At 38.7% G+C, this 27,494-nt stretch overlaps 1 protein-coding gene across 2 annotated transcripts in view; it reads left to right on the forward strand.

Annotated features, from left to right (window-relative positions):
* MEGF10 (multiple EGF like domains 10) overlaps positions 1-27,494 on the forward strand; it is a 78,342-nt gene that overhangs the window by 32,510 nt on the left and 18,338 nt on the right. For both annotated transcript variants that reach the window (XM_075272294.1, XM_075272293.1), the window contains exons 5-12: positions 1,860-1,952; positions 15,789-16,035; positions 16,430-16,550; positions 18,318-18,454; positions 18,734-18,946; positions 22,907-23,081; positions 25,732-25,852; positions 26,954-27,117. In XM_075272294.1, coding sequence (XP_075128395.1) covers positions 1,860-1,952; positions 15,789-16,035; positions 16,430-16,550; positions 18,318-18,454; positions 18,734-18,946; positions 22,907-23,081; positions 25,732-25,852; positions 26,954-27,117 — 1,271 coding nt within the window. The remainder of the gene's footprint in view (positions 1-1,859; positions 1,953-15,788; positions 16,036-16,429; positions 16,551-18,317; positions 18,455-18,733; positions 18,947-22,906; positions 23,082-25,731; positions 25,853-26,953; positions 27,118-27,494) is intronic.

A 27,494-nucleotide genomic window follows, 5' to 3' on the forward strand; every position in this document is an offset into this window, starting at 1 on the left:
TCTTTAGATTAAGTGGGAGTGTGTAATACACATATTTGTTACAGAGATTACAGATCCAAGCTCATATTTTTTGTCCCATTTTAATCAACCGGATTAACCCGGGTATATGTAACAATAGATGCGCCTTCACTAGCTCTTTGCGAACGTAATACTACATAAACACAGTCACAGTGTCTACTGCCAGCTGCTGTGCCCAATTTTTCCCTTCAGTTGGTGACTCTGGATGGCAGTGAGCCAGTTAAGTGAGCCAAACTCAAATAATAAGCTAACTCACAATGCGCGGGGAGAACGGTATTAAGTTCAGGATTAACCCTTTAGTGCTAGCAAGATGCTACCAACTCCAGCCCCATCTATTATAAGGATCACATATTTCAGCTCCAATTTCAGAGAGAATTCCTAGTAAAAGTTTCCCCAATTTGAATTTGGCGTTGTTCATATTATTGTATAAGCAGCTGTCCAAGCAGAACGCTTCATGCTGTATTAGGCCCCCTAATCACTAGGCTGAAGGCTGGGAGGAAGTTACAGAGTACATTATAGTCGCAACGTAGTCAGAGGAATAGCATATTTAACATAATCTATGCAATATTAAAGGGATATTTTCATTTCATTGGTGGAGGTTGAATTTCTTGTACCCCTAGGATTTTGAGAATGAAGGGGCTGCAGTGCTGTTGCAATGTCGCATCCCATACTATGTTTCTATGGCACATCAGTTGCTTCCAGCTATCTAGTTGTACACTGTGGCTACCCCATACACTTGAATGGGCCGTGCTGAACTTTTATGCACAGAGAGTGAAAGACAACAGACAACTCGATGAATAGTTAGGGTCCATTCACACGGATGAAAATGGTGAGGAATTTGGTGTGGAATTTCAGCGCTAAAAAAAAAGCCTCCCATTGACTTCAATGGGTTCCATTTTTTTTCAGCGCTGAAATTCCACACCAAATTCCTCACCATTTTCCTCTGTGTGAATGAACCCTTATACTAAATGTACAGTGATGTTATGTAAAGATCCATCACTATACTCACTATACAAGGAAATAACTGATATATATAGGTTGGGTATAGAAAGGGTTGTCTCCGGTTAGGTGGCGAGCTCATGTAAGCTATTTGCTCTTGGTTCAAGAGGAACAAGCCAAATCTCCTAGAGATCTCAACAGTATGTAAACTACACATTGTGTGTGTGTGTGTGTGTGTGTGTGTGTGTGTGTGTGTGGGGTTATTGTGTAAAATATTCATTTTGTGTAAATATGCAAAAAAGTGGTCATTCTGGGAGGTTTAGAGGAGTTTCCATACTGTGTCTTAACAGTATTGTGAGGTATGCAAAATTTAGAAATGAGGTATGTAAATGTTAGAGCATGCAAAATTAGTAACAGTCCTCTCGCCTACCTTTTACTACTTATAATACTGGGACCTTTGGCCCCCATAGACACTACAGCCTTGAAGCTACTTCTACCTCCTTACTATACAGCCATCTCAGTCACTATACTAATCTCAGCCATCTAAGTGATGAATGTGGTAAGCAGTGGCATATAAGCAACTGGTCTATCAATAATGATGACTTAGACTGTGGCCCAGGGACCTAAATAAATCTTCAATTTATAGCGGTAAAAATTAAATGGAAATCCCTCATTTTACAAATAAGAAAGGGAATAAATCACCCAACACTTTGCTGGAAGATTTGACTTTTAACCCATGCAGTTCTTGTTCTACTTCATTTATATAAAATAAATAGCGATAAAGGAATAATATCCATTTGATATGATATAAAGAAGATAAATGACTGTGATAAGTCCTGATGTGCTGCTAGAACATGTGGGGCTGTTTGGTTTACTCTTCTCTTTCTTTTGATGTGTGACAGCTCACTGTGCTGATAAATGTGTTCATGGCCGCTGTATCGCTCCCAACACCTGTCAGTGCGAGCCGGGATGGGGGGGACCCAACTGCTCCAGTGGTAAGTACACAGCTGCTGCTGCCTGTCTCCCAATGCGTCTGCTCCTCTGTCTGGGAATAACACTTGGTTTACAGTAATGCTTTGCTCCATATTCAGATGTATATGCTGTATTTCAGCCAATACTAATCACAGGTTGAAGGGGTTTTCTGGAATTGTTTCCCAATAGTGACCAAATGCCAAGTAGCCATACCTTCTAATATACCTCTTGTATCGTGGTAGGCCCCACATGCACCCAGCTGTGTCCTTCTGTTTTCCTATTGTTCATAAGCTCTATATCCGACACATAATCTACCCTGGCTGGTTTACCCACAACATATGTGATGGCACATATATGGGCCGACTCTAGCACTGTATTGAATCACACATGCATAGAAAATAAAAACATGTGCCTTAGAAAACTACAAGTTACCCTTGGTTCACATCTGCGTTCAATAGCCCATTCAGGGAGTCTGCATGGGGACCCCCCGAACGAACTATCGAATGCATTTGCAAGTGGTGTGCAGTGAAAGCACACGGTATGGCCTCGTTCACATCTGCATTGGTAATCCGTATGGGGACCCCCCTGAACGGAATACCAAACACACTGGCAAGCAGATTCAACATGCCAACCTGGAAATGAAGTGGGTGGAGTGGGTGGCTAAAAGTTTAAAAACAAACACATCTTTATTGTGTCTATAATTGTATAACATGTTGGATTGAACATTTTTATATGCTGGGTAACCCCTTTAAGTATAACTATAAAAGTTATTTATTTTTTAGTTAAAAATCTGTTAATCTGCAGAATAATTTATCATATCAAGAGTGAATATTACTGATATCTTTGATATCCACAAATATTGTCAGATGAGGCAATTTTTGTTACAGCCTAAGGGTGCATTCATACTTCGGATACGCTGACTGATTCTGAACGTTAAAACACGTTCAGAATCAGTGCGTATAAAGCAGATCCCATTCATTTCAATGGGAGCCGGTATACGAGCGCTCCCCATTGAAATGAATGGGCTGCTTTTTTCTCTATAGGGCCCCTTCACACGGCGTAAGCGCTCGGCTCATTCCGAGCCGTACACGTGAGCGCTTCTAAACACTTCCCATTCACTTCAATGGGAGCGCTCTTAAGAAAAAAAGCAGCCCATTAATTTCAATGGGAAGCACTCGTATGCCGGCTCCCATTGAAATGAATGGGATCTGCTTTATACGCGCTGATTCTGAACGTGTTTTAACGTTCAGAATCAGTCAGCGTATCCAAAGTGTGAATGCACCCTAATGGTGTTGTTTTATTTTTGGCATTTTCTCTATATAGAAAAATATGACATAAAACAACATAACAAAGACACCAAAATGGCTTGTAAAAAAACCAAAACACTAAAGATGTTTGAAATGTCTGATGTTATTTACAGTCATTTCAAAAAGTGTATGAGAGAAGTCTATGTGTGATGTGTCTTATTGCCTTGAGACTTGTTGAGTCCTGTGCAATGGTACAATGTATGTGCTCGGTGAACTTTTTATTATGTATGTGTATGTAGCTTGATTTATTGGTGTGTAATTTGGGTATTACCTATTACTTATCTTGGTGTGTGGTTCTTTGCTGTATTTCATTAACTAGATGGTTCATGTGATATCAGCCACAATCTTTTGCAGGATATTTTAAATGTAGATTTTTTCATTGTATCTAGATATATATTATGTGGTGTTATTGGTAATGAATACAATATATACGGTCTATATTAGCTACTGGGTGTCTTCAAATTATCATAGAGCAATATATTTTATGACATCAACACATTAGGGTGTGTGAAGGGTAGTGGTGCTCTGGCAAGTGCTGAAGCCTCTTTATTGTTAGGCTAAGGCCCCATGTTGTGGAAACGCAGCTTTTCTTGTTGCAGATTTTGCTGCGTTTGGCGACTTCTGTAGGCCGGATATGCAGCACTAAAGCGCTGCGGGAAGAACCGCGTTGTGAACGCATTGCAGTTCTTCCCGCAGCGCTTTGAAGAGAAAGTTCACAGAGTTTTCCTCCGTGGACTTTCTCTTACCATTATATCTACGGGAAAGCAGCCGGCGTTTCTGTATATATAATTGACATGCTGCGATTTTCAAAACTGCAACGTTTTTGGAAATCGCAGCGTGTCCGCGCTGCGATTTTTTTTCCCGCAAAGTGGGGATGGGATTCGCATGAATCCCATCCACTTTGCAAGCACTGTATAACAATGCGATACCCTGCTCAGCTGCTACTATGTAGATATCGATCAGTGTAAACAATGAATTATCTGCAGTATCCGTCTGCTGCAGCCCATTCAAACAACTGATCAATAAGGGTGCTGAAAATCGGACCCCCACCAATCTGATATTGATATCTTATAAGGAGAGGCCACCTGTTTTGTAAACCTGGAAAATCCCTATAGTTAATAACTAATTTCACATTATTGAATGTATGCCTACTGTATACATCTTATAAAATCCTCCACTTTACTGATACCACAACTTACTATTCTCCCAAATAAATCGGTTGTGGTCTGTTCTTTCCTAATATATAATAACTGTCTCTCTAGAGCCATGGGGATTCAGTGGCACCTCCATAATGTGTCTGCATTCCAGACTATGTCCTGCATTGACATCTTGTCATTCAGAGGAGGATTATACAGAAATGAGCAAACCTCTCACCGGGTGCTGAATCAGACTTTGAGACATTGGTTTGGAAACGTTCCAGTGGTCACACAGACATACATATTCAGATCTTGTTTCATTGACTGAGTTTTTCTAAATCTCTCCATGTTATGCAGCAGTAACATGACTAGCAACTAGACAAAGGGGGCTCCTAATTTAGGTTTAGGGTGTTAATGCTCTACTTCTGTGGACTTGTCTGGAATGACTCATAGAAGGAAGGGTTATATTTCAGCGATAAAGCATAGGCCATACAGGATAATGTCACTGCCAAGTTATAGCCCTAAAAAAACCTATGTCAGCGTATGTACATTGAATTGTCTGTGTAGTTTGAATATAGTTAAATTAAGCAGTATAGGCTAACTATATTAATACATCTCCATTGTTAGCCATGAACATCCTACATAACCTAGGGAATGGTAGTGAACGTAAAAAAAGTGCCAAATCAGTTCAGTGATCAAATCAATCTACGTTCCGATGCAGCAGAGCTGACAGTGCAATCGTTGTTACTTTGATGAATAAGACAGGTAATGTGAACATACCCAATATTTGATGTTTCTCACAATATTGCTTTTGTGATCACACATTATTGCTTTTCTCTTTAACCACCTTAAATATTTTTCAGGTAGTACATGTCCTACTGTTTGTACTCATTGAATATATTATGTATGTTGTATATGTATTTTCCTTAGACATTTCAGCTCTGAATTTAACTCTGTTGTGGATACAAATACTGTCTATAGAGCAGTTATACATTAGGCTCACACTACTGTCAGTCCTCTATTGTGATGGTCAAAGGACCAGATCAACGGAGAGGCAAACCGCCAAAATAGTGGTAACACACACACGGTATCTGACGGATACCATTGATTATAATGGGGTTCTTCAAGTGTCCGTCATTTTAAAACTGAGACTGCTACAGTCTCCAATGCATTCAGGACTGAAATCCATTTCCTCTCCTCAGTAAGTGGCATCATGCCTGTAGGTCATATGGCCATGTTGCAACTCCATCCCATTCAAATGAATGGCACAAGGCTGCAGCATGGCCATGTGGCCAATGGACATAATGTCACTTCTTCAATAGAGGAGGTAGAGCTCAGTATCATAGTCCTGGATAACCCCTTTAAGTATCCAAGATTAAATCAAACTAGTGGACACTTGGAATAGGACCCCCCAAATAATCTCCATACAAGGCTGTAATGGGCATCAAATCGAGGGTCTAATATATAAATAGTAATCATTTTTGCAAACAAGTAATATATAATAATAATTGTTAAAAACCATAATGAGCAATATAATAGTGACATTTATCCTTGGAGTTGCATTGTTTACATACAGTGAAGAACTCCTTAAGATGCTTTATAGTAGTGTAGTAGGTTCACCTACAGTGCCGTGTAAAACAAGGCAAAAAATATTGTCACATTAATTGTCACTCATGACAACCTGACTACTGCTGGCTTTGACAAGCTCGGTTCTACACATGGTAACAATGAGCTACCATTTTTAGAGCTATAAACTACATAAGGTTGTATTTTCCGTACAATGTGTCAACAGTATGCTTGATGGGTAAATAATACGGCCTTCATCATAATATGCTAACATTGAAATACACACGTTGACATACATGTGCAGTAAATTAGTCTAATAAAGATTTATTGAGCAAGCACAATAGAGCAGTCGATGAAATGTGACCAGATAGCAGACGTATTGAACTCATCCCTCCAAGCTACACTATCGAGCCATCCATCAGACATGATCAGGATCACTTAGAAAATACTATTCATGAACTTTCAAGGCTTTAACATTGATTTGTTCATTTTGTTTGTTCGGTCACAAAAAAGTAAAATTCAGAGGAATTAACAAGACCTGATACAATGTGTTCTGGTACACAAAGCGGCTGTTCTTTTTAGTTTTCTAATTTCCCCTTGGATTTGTCCTTCAAGAGTAACACAGTGGCAGCCTTCCTCACTGTAGTATATTATAATCGTAACTGCAACTATGTGGCTTAACATTAGCAACCATGTTTCAAAATTTACAGTCTTTTCCATAGAATCTATTCCATATTTCTATATTTATTTCTCTTACTTGTATAGGGTGAACATATTCTGCAGTTAGCTAGGTATCAAAGTATTACATTACCCATTGCCTTCAAAGTCTGGCAAATAAGCAGATTTACAACTGATCTATAGCCCAGTCATATTCAGTCTGATATTTTATTCAGGACAGTGGACCTGGACGAGACCAATTTTGGGTGGAGTCAGAAAGAAGTGACTCCAAACTTAAATGATTCATTATTTTCAAATATATTATACAATTTTTAATATTTTATAATGAATAAGTTTGGCCTACTAACTCTATAGTCCTGAGTTTATTGTTAAAAAACTTATAGAAGACAGCAGTAACATGAGACATCATTATTAACTAAGAATTCTCATGGGAAACATCCCATTTAAGGGTATGTTCACAATAAGTTTTTTGTGGCTCCCAAAAATGGCTCCCATTGACTTCAATGGGAGTTTCTTGCTTTTTTTTTCCTGCTACCTAGTAGCGGAAAAAAGAAGCGACGTGACCTATCTTGCCCGCGGATTCCGCAGCCGAGTCAGTCACAGCATCCGTGGCTTGAGACTCGCTCCTGTTTAGGCCCATTCATTCAGGCCTAATCAGGAGCAGGACATTTTGACGGAATGCCGATGCATCCCGTCGCAGCTAGCTATGCGGATGTTTACATGGTGGAAACCATATTCTGCATTGTGAACTTACCGTAAGAATACTTCTGAGCTTACATTCACGGATGAATAGGCCTAACCTGGAGCGAGTCTCGAGCTGCGGACCCTTTTTTCTGTGTCCTGCTGCGATAGTATAGGCATAGTAATATATATTTTTTTTTTATTATTTTTTTTATGTAGATTGTGAGCCCACATAGAGCTCACAATGTACATTTTTCCCTATCAGTATGTCTTTGGAGTATGGGATGGAAATCCATGCAAACACGGGGAGAACATACAAACTCCTTGCAGATGGGTTTTTGCCCTTCGCGGGATTCAAACCAAGGACTCCACCATTGCAAGGCTTCAGTGCTAACCACTGAGCCACCGTGTGGCCCCTGACATAGTAATATTTGAGATGGAGCCTGAAGAGAAAAAAACTAGTGAAATGTCTGAACATAGTTACATGTAGTTTAATTCCTCAAACATGGCTACCTATTCCAAAGAGACACCTAAAACCACAAGAACCAGATTATTAGTCCAGGTTCTATGAAGAAGATCTACTCAATATGAGATATTACACATGAATAGCTAGAAACCATGAATCATATGAACACTAAAGCAAGCTGAATCTAAAGTAATAAGGGGTTACTCTCTGTCACAGGGTAGTGATTGAAAACCACAAAGTCTTTGACTATTTGGGAGAGGCTTATTTTACAGGTACAGTCTGTCTTGGTGTGTAAACATCTTACACCCTAAAGCTGGGTGGTTATACACAAGTGTGGGTTTCACCATGAATGTGAGGCTAATATGACATGTATAATTATGTAGACTATATATTGCACAATGGATGAGATATAGTTATTATTTCTTCAACGCCGTCTTTCCTCACCTGTCCTTGGCTGGAATAAGGTCTTCTAACAGAAGGAAGAACAGACTTCCCAAGATTTTACCTTGCCCTGGAGAAATAATGTATTGAGTTTTAATAGAGTACATTGTTAGAATTAGGCCACACCTGGAAAATACATTGACTCTGCCAAATCCTCATTTTGGATCTTTTCCTCCAGGCTTTGATGTGGTGTGATCACATTTCCAACCTCATCCCAAAAGTAGCACACAGAGATCCTATTTAATACAGCATATGATGTGAATGGTGGCATCTGACTTCATATACAGCATAAGGAATCTCATTATATCATTGTAAAGGAAAGATTTACATCAATATTAATATTTAGATCACAAATTACATTACATGGCGTATTTATAGCTTTACTAATAATTCATAATGCCTAAACCTGTGAACAGTAAATTTGTTATCCTATATCTCCAACTTTTCTGTTTAACCATATCTTAGACTATCTTAGACTATGTTGTGTTGTTTAGTCTGATGTTCTAATCTGTTGTAGGATCAGAAGAACGGACTGAAGATTTGACAGAATTAAGGATATAGACAAATCGCCTTGAGTTTGCATCTTTTTCATACGGAAGATAAAGTCATATGTTGACTTTATATTCTGTTTCTGTAAGTTATTCCTTATCCTGTGAATAAGGGATAACTTGCTTAGATAAGAAGACCCCTTTAGGCTATGGCCCTACATTACAGAAACACCGCAGTGTTATACAGAACCTGCAAAATGGTTTTGGATTCCAGCTAATCCCATCCACACGTTGCAGAATTAGATCTGCAGTGGACAAGCTGTGATTTCAAAAACCGTTGCGTTTGTGTAAATCGCAGCATGTCAATTATACCTACAAATAACCTGCTGTTTTCTGTATAGGTATAACTGAAGCGGAAAGTCTGCAGAGGGAAAATCTGTGGATTTTATGTGGGAAAATCTGCATTACATTTCTGCCACAGTTTTCCTGCATCGCTTTTTGGCTGTGAATCGCAACGTGGGGCCTTAGCGGGAAAATGCAGTTCTATTTATAAAGCATTCTAAGATTAAAGGGGTTGTCTAAGATCAGACCATCCAGCCAAGGATGGAAATGCAGTAAAAACAAAAAACAAAGAAAGGCGCTTACTAACCTGGTGAAGTGGCAGTCACTCGTTGTAGAGGTGAAGTCAGGTAAACAAGGACTAGTAGATAGGACCAGAGCAGCGTTATTACGTTGACAAAGAGTTCACAGTGTATGTAATGGGTCTAAATTTGTTTTTCTCACATTTGTCTGCTTTCCTGGATTTTTGGGAGGTGCTCTTTAAATAATATGAAATATTTCCCTATAAATGTGTCCTTAGTTATTTGTCTGCTTGTTTATATCATTTGGATTTGATCCGCTGTCCAGATCATATACGTAGCTTTACCTTGATGGTGTAGTCTACTGTACTCGTCTTGGCCTCTTTAGTAATACAATCCTGATACTAAATTTATATTCTCCTCTTTACTATAAAAGAATTGAATTCCTTAGCACAATAGAAGTGTATTACAATACGTGCACAAGTGAGTAATAAAATTCTACCTCGGGAAATGGGTTTGGAGAGCATGCTAAAGAAAACTAACTGCAAATCTTCAAAGAAGGAAAACAAAACTGCACATTTCTTTTGTGTGAGCTCTTCATGGCTCAGAAAGCATTGACAAAATGACAAAATGGCCTAGATTCCTCAATAGAAATCCTTCCTTAGAAAACAGGACACTGCATGAGGGCACAGTTGCCATAGGGGTAGAAAACCCACAGTGCGGTAAATGAATATGGGACAAACAAAAGGTCTGAAATAAAATCCACATTTTGATATTGTTGTCTTTAGTTTCAAAGTAGCCATTGCTTTTATCTGGGACACGAGAGATTGGATTGATTTTCATGTTACTACTAGATATTATAACATTCTGCTACATGGTCAGTCTTAGGTCGACAGCCTGGATTATTTGGGTTCACTGAACATTATGCTTAGCTGTACACTGTGATCTTCAATGGGATTAAATACATCACAGCCCTCTCGGGAAGAAAAAGTATTGCTCAATGTTACCTGAAATCACGTACCTTACAGCCTCATTTAGAAGGGTGTGTTATACCAGTACTAAAGGGGTTGGCCAACTCTTTAAACTTTCTATAACTTTGTTATGGCAATAAACTGAGTGCAGAATGTCCTGGCGCTGAGTCCTCCAGCAGTCAGCTGAGACCTGAGTGGATGTCTCTCAATAAGTGCTCATTTGTCCTCTAGCACCATCACAGGAGAAGTTAAGAATTACACTGTGCTTGAAATGCAGGATAGGTCAGGTCTTCCAGAGTGAGAGACTCTCTTTATAATCTTTTTTTTTTCACTCAAGAGATGACAATCCTGAACAAAAGGCTCCTCCATTATCTCAAAGTGCCCTTATAAAGTATAAAGAAATGGGCTCGCTAAAGTGGACAGGCCTTTCAAAGGTGTTCTATACCAAACCTACAAAAATATAGATCCTAGTGTTATAAATTTGCTTTAGGAGATCTAAATCTGTCCATGAGATTTGTTTAAGGATTATATCTCTTCTTGAACACTATGTGCTAAGCATACACCCACAATAGTAAATGGGTGGCAATATGAAAGATGGTGCACTTTTGGGACATTTTTGTGGTTAAGAAACAATAGTGCTGATGCAAGATATCGAACTATCAGCTGAGCATGAGCTCTTACTACCTGCCAAAGGAACTGCCACATGTTATCGGGATAGCTGCGTATGTCCCCCACCTCTGCAAAAAAAAGCTGATTCTGCCTGTTATGTCTACATGCTGTGCCCCCCTAATCGTGTCCTCCAATGGCAGTCGGACTGTATTATCAACATCCCTTTGTACAGAGAACTAAATGATCCTGAAGTTTTCTTTCTTTTTTAGTTGTCATGACTCCTAGCATCTTTTTTCTATCTGCTATAAGATTATATCTTTTCTCTCTTGCTCTATATTTTACTGTACTATTTATTTTGTTGTAACACATTGAATTTCCCCATGGTGGGACTATTAAAGGATTACCTTTTCTTATATGTTTAGCCCCATGTTCCTCCAAGCGCCATAATTTATCTCCCTACACTTAAGAGGGCATGTGGCATATATTGATGGCTGCCACTGGCACATTATTAGTACAAGACTGTACCTAGTGAATGAACTCTTGTCTATACTTCACAAACCAGAATGAAGTCTCTGTATGTTGGTTGTGGTATCTGACAGAAGGACATATCTATATCAGTGGTATGAGCAACAGAAATGTGTACAAGTACTCTATATATTATGTAGCTATATGTACTGCATGATGAACATTTGTATCCACATGGATAAACAGCATGGCAATGATAGTTCTGTAGCATGTAAAATAAAATGGAATGAACTTGGAAAAATATAGCTGGAAACTTGGAAAGACTGGCTATATAGGAAGACACATGAGCGGAAATGTGCAAATTACATTTATATTCCTTAAGAGATCACAAATGTAGACTACTTTCCAAGGTCAGCTCTACTGCCAAAGAAAATACAGAAGTGTAATGGAGTAAGGCCCTATGAAATAAGACTCGTCAGTGCGGGGTGGTAGCCACGCAACAGGAGGTTCCTTCAGGGAATATAATGTCGCCAAGAGGATAAATTACGTTACCATAATGGATCTCTTTACTAAAAAATTAAGGTAACATAGAGACAATTGGTTATAAAATTGACCTTGAAGTTAAAGAGCAGACGCTGTGGTCCCAAATCAGCCTGAATCCCATATGACTACTTGTAACCCAAATACATCTTTTTTACAGATAAGCAGCTGTCCTTCTTATGTTACCCATCAGCCTTTAGACTGCATTCATGTGACATATTTGTGATAATTAGCTTTTATGCATTAGTCTTGGCTGTACAACAATTGATGATCATGAAACAAATGCATGTCATAACAATAGCAGTGGGTTGTAAACAGGGAAAGAAAAAGCTTTTACAATGTCTTAATCATTTTCGGCAAATGCTGCAGTAAATCACGCTGGCCAAGTATTGAAAAATGTGTGATATAGACAACCCCTTGTAAAGAGAACTTGTCATCTCTTCTGGCAGGTCTCTTTCTGTTTTAGTACATATATGTAGACCCTATAAACTAATAATTCAGGAACATCATTACAAATGTATAGATGGGTAGGATTAGTAGTTGGTGGTATCTCCTTACATGGTCTGACGCTGTCCAATCAGGGCAGATAGTGTCACACTATATAGGGACTCTATAGGGTGTTACTATTTCAAGGGTAAAACAAGTTCATTGGCATCAATGTCAATCATAAATTTCAAGGAGGTATAATTTAGGGACAACACAATACAAAGTGCTAAAAAGAGATTATCCAGAATTGTTATTATATTACGAATATGTGTATTTACTAAACTAAACATGTGAGCGGTAATAACCCTTATTTAAAGGGAATCTGTCACCAGAACCCAGCTTGCAGAGATCTAGGTTAGGGAGGCACTGTCTTTTCTCCTTGTAGAATGGAGCATTCATCACTAAGATATGTCTGTTTTGTCAATATGGAAATTTATTTTGGCCAATGAGAGCAATGCTGCTTACCTCTTTGTGGAAATGGCAACACCTTCATTGCTCCAAAGAGCTTATATTAACCAAAATATTTGCAGCAACGGAGGTACCAGTTCACTAAGGGAAAGACCATTTGATTCAGTTGACCCTAACCTATCTCTGGGGGTTAAGATGGTGTAATAATAATAATAATAAATTTTATTTATATAGCGCCAACATATTCTGCAGCACTGTACAATTGTAGGGTTCAAATACAGACAGAAAGATACATTACAAAGAAAGTCATTTCACACAATGGGACTGAGGGCCCTGCTCGCAAGAGCTTACAATCTATGAGGTAGAGGGGGTGACACAAGAGGTAGCAGGGGATGCTTGGTTCTGGTGGCATACTGTGCCAGATCATAAGTTTCTAGATAAGTAGGATTTTTTTTATACAAAAGACTTGTAAACAGGCTTGAAAAGTATTGTGATTATTGGCAAGGAACTTTTTATCTTCCTACTAGTGTTTAGAGGGGATGTTTCATCATAGACAACCTCTATTTCTGCAACTCATACTTGCAATTCAGTCCATTTTATGTGATGCAGCCTTAGCCTGTCTCTCCTACATCCTGCTGTACAAGCAGTAGGCAGGGGGAACTGTATCTGATAGGATACACTGAAGATTCTGCACACAGCACACACATATCGTATAGACCGAGTCTGAGTTAGGATTATTTCATAACTATGTAGATAATCATTATAGGGTCTCAAGTATTATATACTGGAATGCTACTTGGTTTAAAGGGTTATCCATTTTCATATAATTGATGGCCTTTCCTTAAGATAGGATATTAGTTTTAGAGTGGGGTCCCAACAAATCAACTATTTTTATGACTATGGCATCATTTACATGCCAGTGTTCACTGTCTAACTTTGTCATAGTTCCTTTGCTAGAATCTCTGAAATGCCAAAATGTAATTGTTATTATGTTTCCGGATGGGTTAGTTGATCTGTTACCTTCTTTCTATAAATAATGTATCTCCAAATTCCAGAAATACATCTGAAGCCCCTTTGCAAAGCTCAGTAGTAATGAAATGATTAGAAAATGTGAGAGGTATGCATGCCAATAAATACCACACCCACAGTGGTACATAGCAAAGAACTCAACTCTAACTGAGTCATCTCTTCCCACTGTATTTTAGATATTTTATTTGGAACAGCTGAAATTGTTATCCCGTCCAGCGGTCACTTGCAGTCCTGTAGACTGGGCTGAGCACAGACATTTCCTGTGTCTTAAGTCTGTTGCTACAATTTCTGCTCGTATTGAGACTAGGATAAGAAATCAGCAGGAGGTGTTAAGTCTGTAAACTACAAAAATGTTAATTTTTCACAAATCCAACTAAAGAAAGTGTAATAAGCAGATTTCTAGTGGTTGTATAATATAGAATTTGTATGAATTACCGCTTTGATTTAGTTGAATTAGTAATGAGGTTTTGCCGACATAATCCTCTGTTTGTTTGTAGTTTATTGAGTGCATCATGATGGATACATAATCGTATTGTTGTCATAATTCCTGGAATTAACAGTGCCATTTCGCCTGGTAAATACTTACACAAGGCTGCAATGAGCATCTCTGGAAACGGCGCTAAATTAAGCGTAGAAATTAGGCTGCAAAAAGATGTTGTAAAAAACACCCATGAAAAATGGATTCGATCTCAGTTTTCTTTTCATACCCATTTTGTATCCATGGGGCATCCTCATTCAGTGGGTTCTATTGACAAAAAAATTGACAGAAATTGGATATGTCCTATTTTTTACAGCCTGTGTGAATAGCCCCATTGAAATCAATGTGTTCTAAAAATGGCTGTCTCACAACCGTTACAAAAATGGCCATCATGTGGCCGTTTTTCAATGTCGCAACTTTCTATGGTTAGGTTCACACCTGCAAGCAGCACTTTTTTCTTGGCATTTTCTGCCTTTTTCGAGTGGAAACCGGGTGGAAACTCGGCGGACCCATTATAATCTATGAGGTCTGTGGTTTTCTAAAGATAACCGCTTTTTTAAGCGGATTAAGATTCTGTTTAGGTTGGTCCCCAAATAAACCCCCTGAACGAAAACATGAACACAGGTGTGAACCTAGCATAAGGCTTTACTTTCGGGTTTTTCTAAATTGGACCATAATATTCTTTATAGCCATGTTGGAAGTTAAAGTAAAGCTGACCGTATACATTGAAGGTATATCGTCCAAATACAGCAATTTACTTAGTGTGCCATATTTTTGGCCAGACAGTTCTATTTTTTGTAAGAAATTAACAAAATCTCCATCACAACTCCATCATGATCAATGTGGTCCAACAGTAACACATGGAACACATTATAAATTGAGTCCAAGAGGCTAGTGTACGAGGCCAGTGCGAGGTGTCCATATCAACAGCAATACACCAAAACACTGACCACAATATAGCTGTTCCAATTAGAAATTACTTTTAAGTGTGCAAAATTTCCATTATGACGTAGCCGAGAAAAGCTCAGGATTTCATATAAAGTAGCTTACCAGTTCATAGCACTTCTTCTACAGCTCAGGCTTTCATCACCATGCCCTGGAACAATTAGGAGCTGAAGTTGAACTTGGCATTCCAGGACATTAAAGTAATCTTTTCTTTGGTTGGGTGGTGTGTGCAATGTTGGCTTAGCAAGAAGCGGATCCATAAAATTACATGTGCGCCCAAACTCCCCTGATCTAATGCTTTGTGCCATCCTCTCACTTACACTGTTGAAAGATGGAGGACATCTGATGTTTCAGTATTTTCTCATTCTTCATCAAATAGGTCATTAACAACATGCATTCACTTCTTTCTTTTCCGCTGTAAGTCAAGCATACTTTCTTTCTATAATGTTTAATGTATCATTACTCCGTTTTTATACCTAACTCAACCCACATGTAAATCCTGGCTTCTTGATCATAAACAGACATCAATGTTGTTTTTTTCATCTAGAAGTTAATCATAATTTTAACATGATTTTTTTGGTTGGCAGCTTGTGATGCTGATCATTGGGGGCCTCATTGTAGCAGCCGATGCCAGTGCAAAAATGGAGCTCTTTGCAATCCCATTACTGGAGCATGTCACTGTGCTGCTGGCTTCAAGGGATGGCGTTGTGAGGAACGATGTGATCAAGGGACATATGGAAACGATTGCCACCAAAAATGCCAATGCCAGAATGGAGCAACTTGTGATTACGTAACTGGAGAGTGCAGATGCCCCCCTGGTTATACTGGAGCCTTGTAAGTATGTGTGAGGACAGTGGAATAATACAATATAGGGCTGAGCTATACTAACACTCAAGTGTACCTACAGCAGTGGCGTAAATACTGGAGAAGCCACATTTCAGGAATTCCCAAAAGATATGTCTTAAATACCTGATGAATGCAGGTCCCACCTCTGAGACCCTCACCTGTCTTGTGAATGTGAGTCTGGTCTTCTATTATTGCTTGTCTCACTATACAGTTTGGCAAACACATAACCATGTTGGCTCAGATTGACTCCACTGGAGTCTTTTGGTGTTATGGAAAAAGGCAGGATCGGACATTTATATCCTGTATATATAAACACTTCTACTAAATAGTATAGTCTTATGATACCGTTTTTATTAAGAGTATTGTTTTTCCAACCTTTCAGCTGTGAAGATCTCTGTCCACCGGGTAAACATGGCCCTCAATGTGAGGAAAGATGTCCATGTCAGAATGGTGGAGTTTGCCACCATGTCACTGGAGAATGCAGTTGCCCTGCGGGGTGGATGGTACGTCACATGAACTCATTATTCTAGCTAGAATTAGCTTTGCAATGCAATCAATGAAAAATAATTAACTAATTCAGTCAATAACCCTTTTTCTATCACACGGAATGACCTTTGGTAAAAATAGTAATTAATTAAGTGACACAATGTAACAGAATGCTTTCTTAATCCCTTCAGTGCCCGGAGGAGTGTGAGCCTATTATTATAGGACGCAGGGCAGATAGTTACATTTAAGAGCTAAGTCTAAGGTGATTTATTTATTTGCTCTCAGCACTATTATGTATGCAAATATATTAACGTCTTACTTGTGTTAACAGTATAAAGAATATCTTAATACTACATAGAACAGCGTATTAGTAATGATTGAGAAGTCTATATACATACACTACTATATGGAGTCATTCCAAGTTTGCCGTAATGTTTGGCTGATAGGAATAAGTAATGCCAGGCAATAACCTGTAAATCTGAAAATATTACCTTAACTAGGTCATATTATAGTGAATGGGTCATCATTTATGATAATTGTTTTGCTGGGTTCAATTTAATGCCCATTAGTTACACCTGAAATATATAATAAAAATGTGCTAGTCATTATTGTAATTAATAAAGCAAAAAGAACTTTAGATTAAAATAAGCAAAACAACTGTAACAAAAACACAACTGTAAAGAACTGTGTGAGCATAGCCTAAAACTAGACATTTTGACCAGAATTTGGACTAGTGTGCACAAAAGAGCTTTAAAGTCAGGGTTCCACGTTACGAAAACGTACCGTTTTGGCCACAGTGTAAACTCTCTATCCGCAACATTGCAGAAACAAATCCACATCGGAAATGCGGCAAGTCAGTTATACATGCGGAAACGCTGGCATTTTCCATATAGGTATGATATGGGCAGAAAGTGGAAAACAATGCAGAAAAATCTGCGCTGCATTTCCACCAATTTTTTTTTTTTAAGCAGCATTTTTTTGCTGCATTTTGCTCCTTGGGGCCTTAGTCTAAGGATCCATTCACATAGAGGAAAATGGTGAGGAATTTGGTGTGGAATTTCAGCACTGAAAAAAAAACGCCCCATTAATTTCAATGGGTTCATTTTTCTGATAGCATGGACCCATAAGTTAGATTGTCCATGATTCTTCAAAATGTATCTATAACCTGCATTCACACGACGAGTCAGTCTGTGTATGTAATGGATTTGCTAGCTTGAACATCATGCTGGAAGAGGGGCTCTTACAATAATAATAATAATAATAATAATAATAATAATAATAATAATAATAAATTTTATTTATATGGCGCCAACATAGTCAGGGCTCTTATAGTTGACTATGCTGCTAGGTGTCCCAGCGATATACTGTCCCAATTGCTGACAATGGCAGCATGAATTTTAAGATATTACTTGTTTAGTCTTTGACCATTGCGAACAGCGAGGGATTCGACTACACTCGGCTGACAAAGTATTTGGTCACACTCTTAGATTTTTCCCTGAAAATAAGTATTTTTATGATTCTTAAATTTACAATATACATTCAAAAAGTAACAATTTTCCATACAAATTAAATGCATTTTTCTACCTCTCCTATCCTTTTCTTTATGCGCTCATATTGTGCAGTAATACTTGGCATCTCACAGTATGAACTGACAGATTCTATATTCTTTTGCTTTAGGGTACTGGCCTACAATTGATGGGGTCAGGTGCTTATTGGAATTATCTGCAGTCACAGTGTGTTGATCATCTTTTGTCGCTGCATGATAACCTTCTGTTTCAATTTAGGGCACAGTCTGTGGCCAGCCTTGCCCTGAGGGTCGCTATGGCAGAAACTGTACTCAGGAGTGCCAGTGTCACAATGGTGGTACATGTGATTCTGCTACAGGTCAATGTCACTGCAGCCCTGGATACACTGGAGAACGGTGAGGAAGAATTAGTTATAATGATATTTAGAATGAGGCTCTAGTAAATTTGTAATATAGATATAGAACGATGAGATGACAATGATGGCATGAGCTGGGATTTCCTTTTATTCTGTAGTTATTTTAGAATTTACTATAAAGCATTGTTCCTTATAAAGAGTCTTCTTTGACTAAACTATTATTCCCATCTCTTGTCTGCCTTTAGCTGCGGTTTAATAATGGCAGACTCTCTACAGGTCGCTAATACTAGTGAATCATACTTGTTTTAAATGTGTTTAGATGCCAGGAAGAATGCCCCTTTGGGATGTACGGAATGAATTGCGCTGAGACCTGCCAATGTCTTCATGGTGGAAAATGTTACCACATCAGTGGAGCTTGCCTTTGTGAGCCAGGTTATACCGGGAAACACTGTGAGAAGACTCTATGCTTGGAGGGCCTCTATGGGATGAAATGTGACAAAACATGCCCATGCCATGGAAAGAACACACAAAGGTAACATGAAATCTGCCATCTTAAAGACAGTTAAAAGAATCTTAGAGTGTTGTTGGGGCCACACGGTGGCTCAGTGGTTAGCACTGCAGCCTTGCAGCGCTGAAGTCCTGGTGTTTAAATCCCGCCAAGGGCAAAAACCATCTGCAAGGAGTTTGTATGTTCTCCCTGTGTTTGCATGGATTTCCATGCCATATTCCAAAGACATACTGATGGGAAAAAAAATGTACATTGTGAGCTCTATGTGGGGCTCACAATCTACATTTAAAAAATAAATAAATAAATCTTAGAGTGTTTATTAGACATAAATATCACCCCCATTACTTGCCCCTCCTACCATCCCCCATCTCCCTAGCTAAGCTATTCCGCCCACCACTAGAAGACAGGAAGAGGGAGGAGCCATTCCCTGGACACAGGAAGGCTTGGTAAGTATTGATGAGGATAGGCAAGGGAGAAGAGTATTGGTGGTGTTCTGTTTCCCATTTTTAATTGAAGTAAATCAGAAGTTAGGTGGGGGGAGGGAGTTAAGTTTAGAGGTTAGTTATCAGTTTATCCTGGACAACTCCTTTAACAAGCCCAAGGTAGCAGTTCCTATTATTTAACAACAGTTTCATTTTCATATACATGTGGATCCTAAAGGAATAAGTCTTAAAGGAGACCTGACACTGCTCCTTTACTCCAAAAAATGTATTCTGCATGAAATAAAAATTGTGGAGAATTTTTTCTTATATGAAAGAAGAAATGTAAGAATATATGAATAAATTGACAGCTGGGTGTTACTAGTTGGGGTCATGTCCCCGCTGCAAAGTCTGACATTGTCCAATCAAGTGCTGATAGTGCCAGACTATATTAGGACACGCCTATTTGACAAATAATAATCTTATTTCATTGAGAATACAGATATTAACTAAACAGACATGTCAAGAAAAGTCTGTCCATAAATAAAAAAAATTCTAAAGACCATTAGCATTGATAGAAGTAATGTTAACCTAACCCGTAAAGTCAGTATATCTTCTTCTAGACATGGCCATTTTTGGTATAGTGAGGCGCTCCTAATAAATAAAAGGGCTGGCCACATAAGCAGTTTGTGTAATTGAGAGTGTAACTTTCTGGGAAGGATTGCAGTAAAGCTGAAATGTCTCTTCCTCTAATGAAGTGGATTCACATCAGTTTATGTAATATACAGTATATTCAGCATTTTCTGGATTTTACTAGTCTGTAGAAGAAGAAAACAGCATAATGAACAGTCCCCATTAGCGGAAGCAATCTCATCTATTGACTTTAGGTGCTGTGATTAATCACCATTAAGACCATAGTTAATGCCTTGTTGGCTCATCTTGGATAGGAATGATTTTGACTACTCATTCCAGACACATACCCCCAAAGCAGGCCTGGCTCAGACATAATCTGAAAAGACCGGGACGCCTGCTCATTACTCATGAAGGACCAAACTTATCACAAACAAGCATTACTTCCCTGTCTGTTGGCATATTCTCCCTCTGTATCACACAATGTCATAGACTTTCAGGAAATTAATGAAAAGAGGTTTTTCTTACAAATTTTTTAAATTATTTTTGCAGCATGACAACTCAGACATATTATATACTGAGGAGGCAGCTCATTAATCTATAACTCCAGTTTTTTATGTAAAATTGTTTCATATTGGAGATTTTTAATTATTTAACGCCACTTGTGAGTAAAATAGTCACAAGTAGTGTTTTTGCACTGGCCTTGCCCCTTTTCAGAAACTGGGGTGGGGCGTTGGCAGGGCTATTGGTCACTTCATATTCATCATCATTTATGCTGCTTTTGGGGCATAAATCTCAACAACAAAAAAAAAAATCTATACCAGTACGGAGTTGCCATAGATCTTTGACTAGGCACAAGGACTCCTGGAGGTCGTGCCTAAATGATGAGTAGGTGCAGGCGCATCATGAACTAAGCTCATCCTCTGATGACACAGGGAACATAAAGACCAGGATACACGTGTGTGGACAGATTTAGAAACAATTATTGAGGAACACAGCGTCACTCAAATGTCATTGTCATTTAGCATTTTGTACTTTGATAGGTTCCCTTTAAGCTACCAGTGTGGTGTCACTTATAACAACTATAAATTGCTTTTGCTAGAAGTTGCAACATACGGATAAAGTCACAAACTGTGGTGTAAGCAAAATTGTGCAAAAAAAGCAAGCAAGGTACAACTAGATACTTCATTTTCAAAGGGCATATGAAATAGGAAAGCAGATTTAGACATCCTGTAGAATTCACACTCAATAGTTGCACGCTGTAAACATTCATTTTGCTCATCTGTGTATTTAGTATGATCACTCATATATTGTAAGACTGGCTATTGATGCTTGTGGCTTAGGACACTTGTACTTGGATATTACTCTGTAGAACAAAGGACATATTTTGGGTGGCAATAACGCTCTGCTCCCAGTTTAGTTTTCATGACTTTACCTCCCGTTCAGCATATTAATTCCACAGACGCCCAGTGGAGGCTGACAGTCTGAGGATCCTCATAAAACAATCTTTACACTGACAAGACATTTGATTTGGTTCTTAGACCTGCCCTTGTAGTGTGTGGGAGGAGTGTCCCAGAAAAAAGTGGCACAAGCGTCCTATTGTACTGTTGGTCTTAACATGCTTCTTATTACACAGCTGACCGTGTCAGTTTGTTATGTAGCAGCAGCTGCCATTCACTTTAGGCTCAATGGGGCTGCTGTTTCAGGTAGACAGATGGTCTTCTACCAGGTAATGGATGTATAGTTAGTGCTTGTAAAAGCAAAGGTCACTGCACTAATGTGTCCCTTGCCATGTGCTCAGCAGAAAATAAAATAAAAAGCTATAAGTGATTATTCACTGATGCCCTTGTATTCAATAAGAAGTGTCCATACATACTACAAAAGAGGTATATACTGCCCACATAAATGTTACAATAGCCCAAAAGCCAAAATGATGGTCAAATGCCGCCATCACTACTACTTATATGCTGTGGTGCTGTCAATGGCAATAGCAGTCTTGTTTCTGAAAAAATCAACATAATGTGTATATAAATGAGCAGCCTGCATTACTTAGACCTTGGCTGTGCCTGTCAGAGAACCCATATTCACCTATGGACCTGCTAATAACCTATCACAACATCATATACATGCTTTAGAAACAATTTTGGTGGTGGTAGACTCTTGGCTCTCCCTTAAACGGATATTCAACATGTCCAATCCTTTTATTGTCTGGCAATGGATTACTCCCCTCTCTCTTTTGAGAATACATATAAGCTTTGCAGAGTGTTCATGTGTATAGGAAGGAGGGGTAGAGGGTTGTTGGAAGAAATAGCTGTCTGCCAGACAAGCTTTTGGCTGACAACTGAGCACAGCCATAATGACGGCCACAATGCCACCATATTGTGACTTATGGAAATTTTGCTGGCCAAAGTGGTTAAATTAAAGAAAGACTTCTTCCTCCTCCTGACTTTCATCATTTCTTCTTTACATAAACTCCTGTAGAGGTTGAAGATTTTGTCTATAGATAGTACATCTTATCAGAAAAAGCTCAAAGAAAACCCAGACAGGTCACTATTATTTTTCCCAGTATATGAGGATTATAGTTGAAGCTAAAACAATATAACATTTGTGGAACCAGATAGATCTGTGACTAATATATATATATATATATATATATATATATATATATATATATATATATATTCAATTCAATTTGTTTTAGCAAAATACTAAAATACGGGATTGAGGTTATAAGGTATAATATAAAAATCATTTTTGATGATGAAGCAATTATGTTTTGGACAGAATAAAGTAAAGAATCCCTCGTCATCAGAAATGATTCAGTTCAACACTTTTGTCCTCAATGTTGAAGAAAAATGGGCTAGATTCTGCCCTTGGTGTCATATTCGGCCTCAGAATCATTTGTTGACTTGTCTCTTTCATCCTGTCCTCTCAGCTGTCATCCTATGTCTGGAGAATGTTCCTGTAAGCCTGGCTGGTCTGGACTCTACTGCAATGAGACTTGTTCTCCCGGCTTCTATGGCGAATCCTGTCAGCAGATCTGCAGCTGCCAAAATGGGGCAGACTGTGATAGCGTGACTGGGAAATGCATCTGTGCTCCGGGTTTTACGGTAAATCAGGATTTAAGCTGCTCTATTTCCTGCTCTTGTATGTTTTCAGAAAACCGAGTCCTGTATTTTGAGAGATGTAAATGACTATAAGCTATTACTTATGAGATGCATAAGACCTTATAAAGATGCTTCAGAATTGAGATACAGAGATGAAGTTTTACCAACACCGTACATTCTTAATAATTTTTTACATTTGTCATCCGGCACTTGACACGGATTTACCTGATAATCTAGAATCCCAAAGGATTGGGAGCAGAACCCTGCACTTATTATCTGAGTGGTAGACTTCTCCAGCAACAAATGAAATACTATATTTTATGGAGCTCTGTTATTTTCATTGAATTGAATTTCTAGAAGGATCCACATTTTGAAAGTAGACATCCACTATTATAGCTTTACAAATTTGTACTCCAAATACTGTGTCTCACATAGATTGTGTATAATATAGTCGTTAACACTGTTTTAGTGGCCAGGTCGCTCCATGTAGACATCACTTTAAATGTCCTGTATTCTGCAGCTATTGTTCCTAGCCTAACCTATACCCATCTGGGTAGGGTATAGTGAAGAGACCTATTACTTGGATATGTGATAACTTAATAGTTCCTGCAGGAAGAATCTGAATCACTTCTAAACTACTTATATATATTGTTGTAGGGTCTATTCATGACATAGTGAACAAAACTTTTATATCAAAATGTCAGCTTTCTGTTGAGAAAATCAACTTTAATCCGTATGCATATGAGCTATTTGTGCATTTAGGATGTAGCTGCATCCCGTCAGGTGTCACTTCTCTCCCGTGGTCACTGTACATTAGGACTGGCTGCTTTTTATGTTAGAGAGTGATACTAGGTGGTGACCACAGGGGAAAAGGGGTGCACTGGCAGACGCACTTATGTCCTGCGTACACCAAACAACTTATTTGCATATGGATTAAACATTGATTTTTTTCAGTAGTAAGATTTACTGTATGAATGTTCACTTGTAACTTATACACAGTCCAGTCACAGTAAGGTGACCACCTGTCAAAATCCAGAATAACCACCTTTGGCAGAGCGGACCACTGCGAGACGTGCAGGAAGAGAGGAGATGTTGTGATGATGTTAACTGGGATGTTGAGCCATGCCATCTCCAGTGCCATGGCCAGCTGCGCTAGATGATGCGGTTGAGCATCCATGGCGTGAACAACCCGATCGAGGTGGTCACACCGATGCTCGATTGGGTTCAAGTCTGGGCAATTTGCTGGCCAAGGGAGTACGGTAAACTCATCCTGGTGCTCCTTGAACCATGCACGTACACTACGAGCTTTATGACATGTTGCATTGTCCTGCTGGTAGATGCCATCATCCTGAGGAAAAACAATTCGCATGTAGGGGTGAACACGGTCCGCAAGGATAAATGCATACTTGTGTTGATCCATCGTGCCTTCCACAATGATGAGTGCACCCAGATGGCTGATGACACGTTCCTTCTGTGATTGGTTATTTAACGTTGACGTCAAAAGTAGGCCGTTGTCACATTAATATGACTGGACTGTGTATATCCTCCTCCTTTTAAATTGCTCCTATTAGATCCAATCAGTTTGAGATGAAAGAAATTCTACTTATAACCACTGGTCTAAGTGATCCTGTTGAGATCTCTATCCCAGTATGCATGTAATAAATGAGTGCCACAAGCTGGCGGTTTTTATTTCAATAGGTCTAGGCTAGATAGCTCACCATATTGCTTCAGTGGAGATATTCTTGTGTATTTATGGCTCTTCTACTGGAGAATGATATTAGTCACTAGGGTGTTATCAGTCACTGAGGGTGAAACCTATAGATGACATCTTTGTCATCTGACATGTATGTTAATGTTACAGCAGTATTCACTTACTCCCTGTCAAGACTTGCAAGGACTTGTTGCCCAGAATTGTATATGGATTATATATGGCATTCTTGCCTTCCAACATTTTTCAAGGTGGCAACCTAATCACTTTATGTGAGGCTAGGCTTGTATAACAGCAAGACCTTGTATTTTCATGATATTGGTCAATATTACTTGATACTTATATTAATATATATACTTATATTGTACTTATAGCAATTTTGTACATGTTTTATTGCTCAATTCAAAGTACACATAGAAACATTAACACATATATACAAACTGTACAATGTCTGATGACAACTCTAAAATCTTTGGGTAAAATAAGACAATTAGCAACTACCACCTAAGGATATGTGCCATCCTTGTGAATCAACATTGTAAGATTATTTGTAGAAATTGTGTCTCATTTTTACTTTTACTATGTCAATGGCTCATTGCTTTTACAATGACTTTACAGTGTGTTATAGATTAACTTTTGTGACTTGAATGTAGGTACAGATGGATTTGCACTTTGCATGGTGTCTTAGTTCTCACGATAGAGGATTCTTAGCACCCTACAATTTTACACTAGTGGTATTAATATTAACATTAAGGCCATGTGTGTAACAGATAAGGCTATAGTTATGTTCTTCAGTCATTGTATAAAACCAGACTGTACAAGGAACATGAGAAAATTATCCTTTAAGTGTTTTTATGTCTGTGTTTGTGTTAATAGACTTTTAACAACTCCCTGTTTGTCATGAAATGATGCTGTTAATGATCTCATAAAATTTTGCTGTTTCAGGGTGTGGATTGCTCAATAGCTTGTCCATCCGGCACATACGGAAGCAACTGCTCCTCTGTTTGCATGTGTAAGAATAATGCTGTGTGCTCTCCAGTCGATGGTTCTTGCACATGTAAAGCAGGTAGGATTGCCTAATATTCTGTAAAATATTTAAAGAGCCTTGAATACAAATATAAACCTGACTACCTTGTCTACCACCTGAAACACATTTCTCTTTAATTCATTCACTTCATTTATTTAATGACAAAAATAAACTATTGACACTTCTATTTTTGAAAGGATTTTTGTTTTGCATCATTTTTTTCACAATTACGTAAAACTATTGCACATCACTGTGTAGTACAGTTTTTAATACGTGCGCTTGCCTATTTCAGTAGGACCTATTTCACAGGTTTGGGTATAGGCTTGACGTATTATGACTTTTCAGTGTGTTCTAGGGTCACCTGGTAGAAGGTAGTCGTATGTTATAAGTCAATTTCCAACTTGTGTACATGCCTTGCAACATGACTAGGGTTTAAGTCAGATCAGACACTCATCTGCAGACAGCTGTTTTGGGGTGTTTGCTCTTCAACAATGCAAAACAGCCTAACTAGGTGAGAGGCCTTTGATCACAATCTGGGGGGAAGTGGAAGAAATCAGCAGTAACTGAAGGATGCTCATATCCAGGGGTGTAACATGAGGGGGTGCAGAGGGTGCAGTCGCACTGGGGCCCAGGAGCCTTAGGGGCCCATAAGCACTGGCATCAGTACTGAGATTTCAGCTTCCATCTGGCCCATAAGCCAAGGAGACCCACAGATTCCCCTAACCACACTAAGGTGGATTAAACTCCTTAGCACCCGTAACATTCACTATCAAGAATTCACTGTAGAGATGAGGTAGGGGGCCCCGGACAAAACTTTGCATCGGGGCCCACAAGACTTTAATTACACCACTGCTCATACCCTTATGTCAAGAACATATAAACACCTTGTATACTTAGCCAATATCGACTAATGTGAGAAACCTTACAAAACCTTACAGTAGGACTTCATGTGATTGCATCAGTACAGATAGCTTACAGGTAATGATAGATAGATATAGATGGATAGATAGATAGATAGATAGATAGATAGATAGATAGATAGATAGATAGATAGATAGACTGAATTTTTTTAAATTAATCATAGAACTTCTAATAATGAGTTTTCTTTTTAAAGACAACCTTTCTTTTTTTTCTTCTCAGGTTGGTATGGTGTGGACTGCTCTATTAACTGCCCCCGAGGATCTTGGGGTTTGGGATGCAATTTTACCTGTCAGTGTCAGAACGGAGGGGCCTGTAATGCATTGATTGGGACATGCACCTGCCCCCCTGGCTGGAGGGGTCTAAACTGTGAACTTCCATGCCAGGTAAAATACTGTCTTTTTATATTCTCTTTTAGAATAAATATCCGTTCTGTAAATGATTTCTATGCAAATAGATGGAAATTTGTAATAATATGCTAAATAAATCCTGCAAATGGCAGTCACTAATCATGGACGCCAGTGGAGCAATACACTTAGCAGTGCCAATGATCAATAAACATATATCTTTCTACCCTTCACAACAACTAAGTCTCCATTGATGTGCCCGTCACAGACTGAGTTATGAGAATTGTCTGAAAAGCTAAACTGCCAAAATGTTGCCAGAGAGTATTTATTGTATCTTATAGGAATCAACAAGAAGTCGGCAAAGAAATAACAAACTTGCCATATGTATCCAAAAAAAGAAAAAGATATGGACTGTA

Source organism: Leptodactylus fuscus, chromosome 1 (genome assembly GCF_031893055.1).
Source record: "Leptodactylus fuscus isolate aLepFus1 chromosome 1, aLepFus1.hap2, whole genome shotgun sequence".
Lineage (NCBI taxonomy): Eukaryota > Metazoa > Chordata > Amphibia > Anura > Leptodactylidae > Leptodactylus > Leptodactylus fuscus.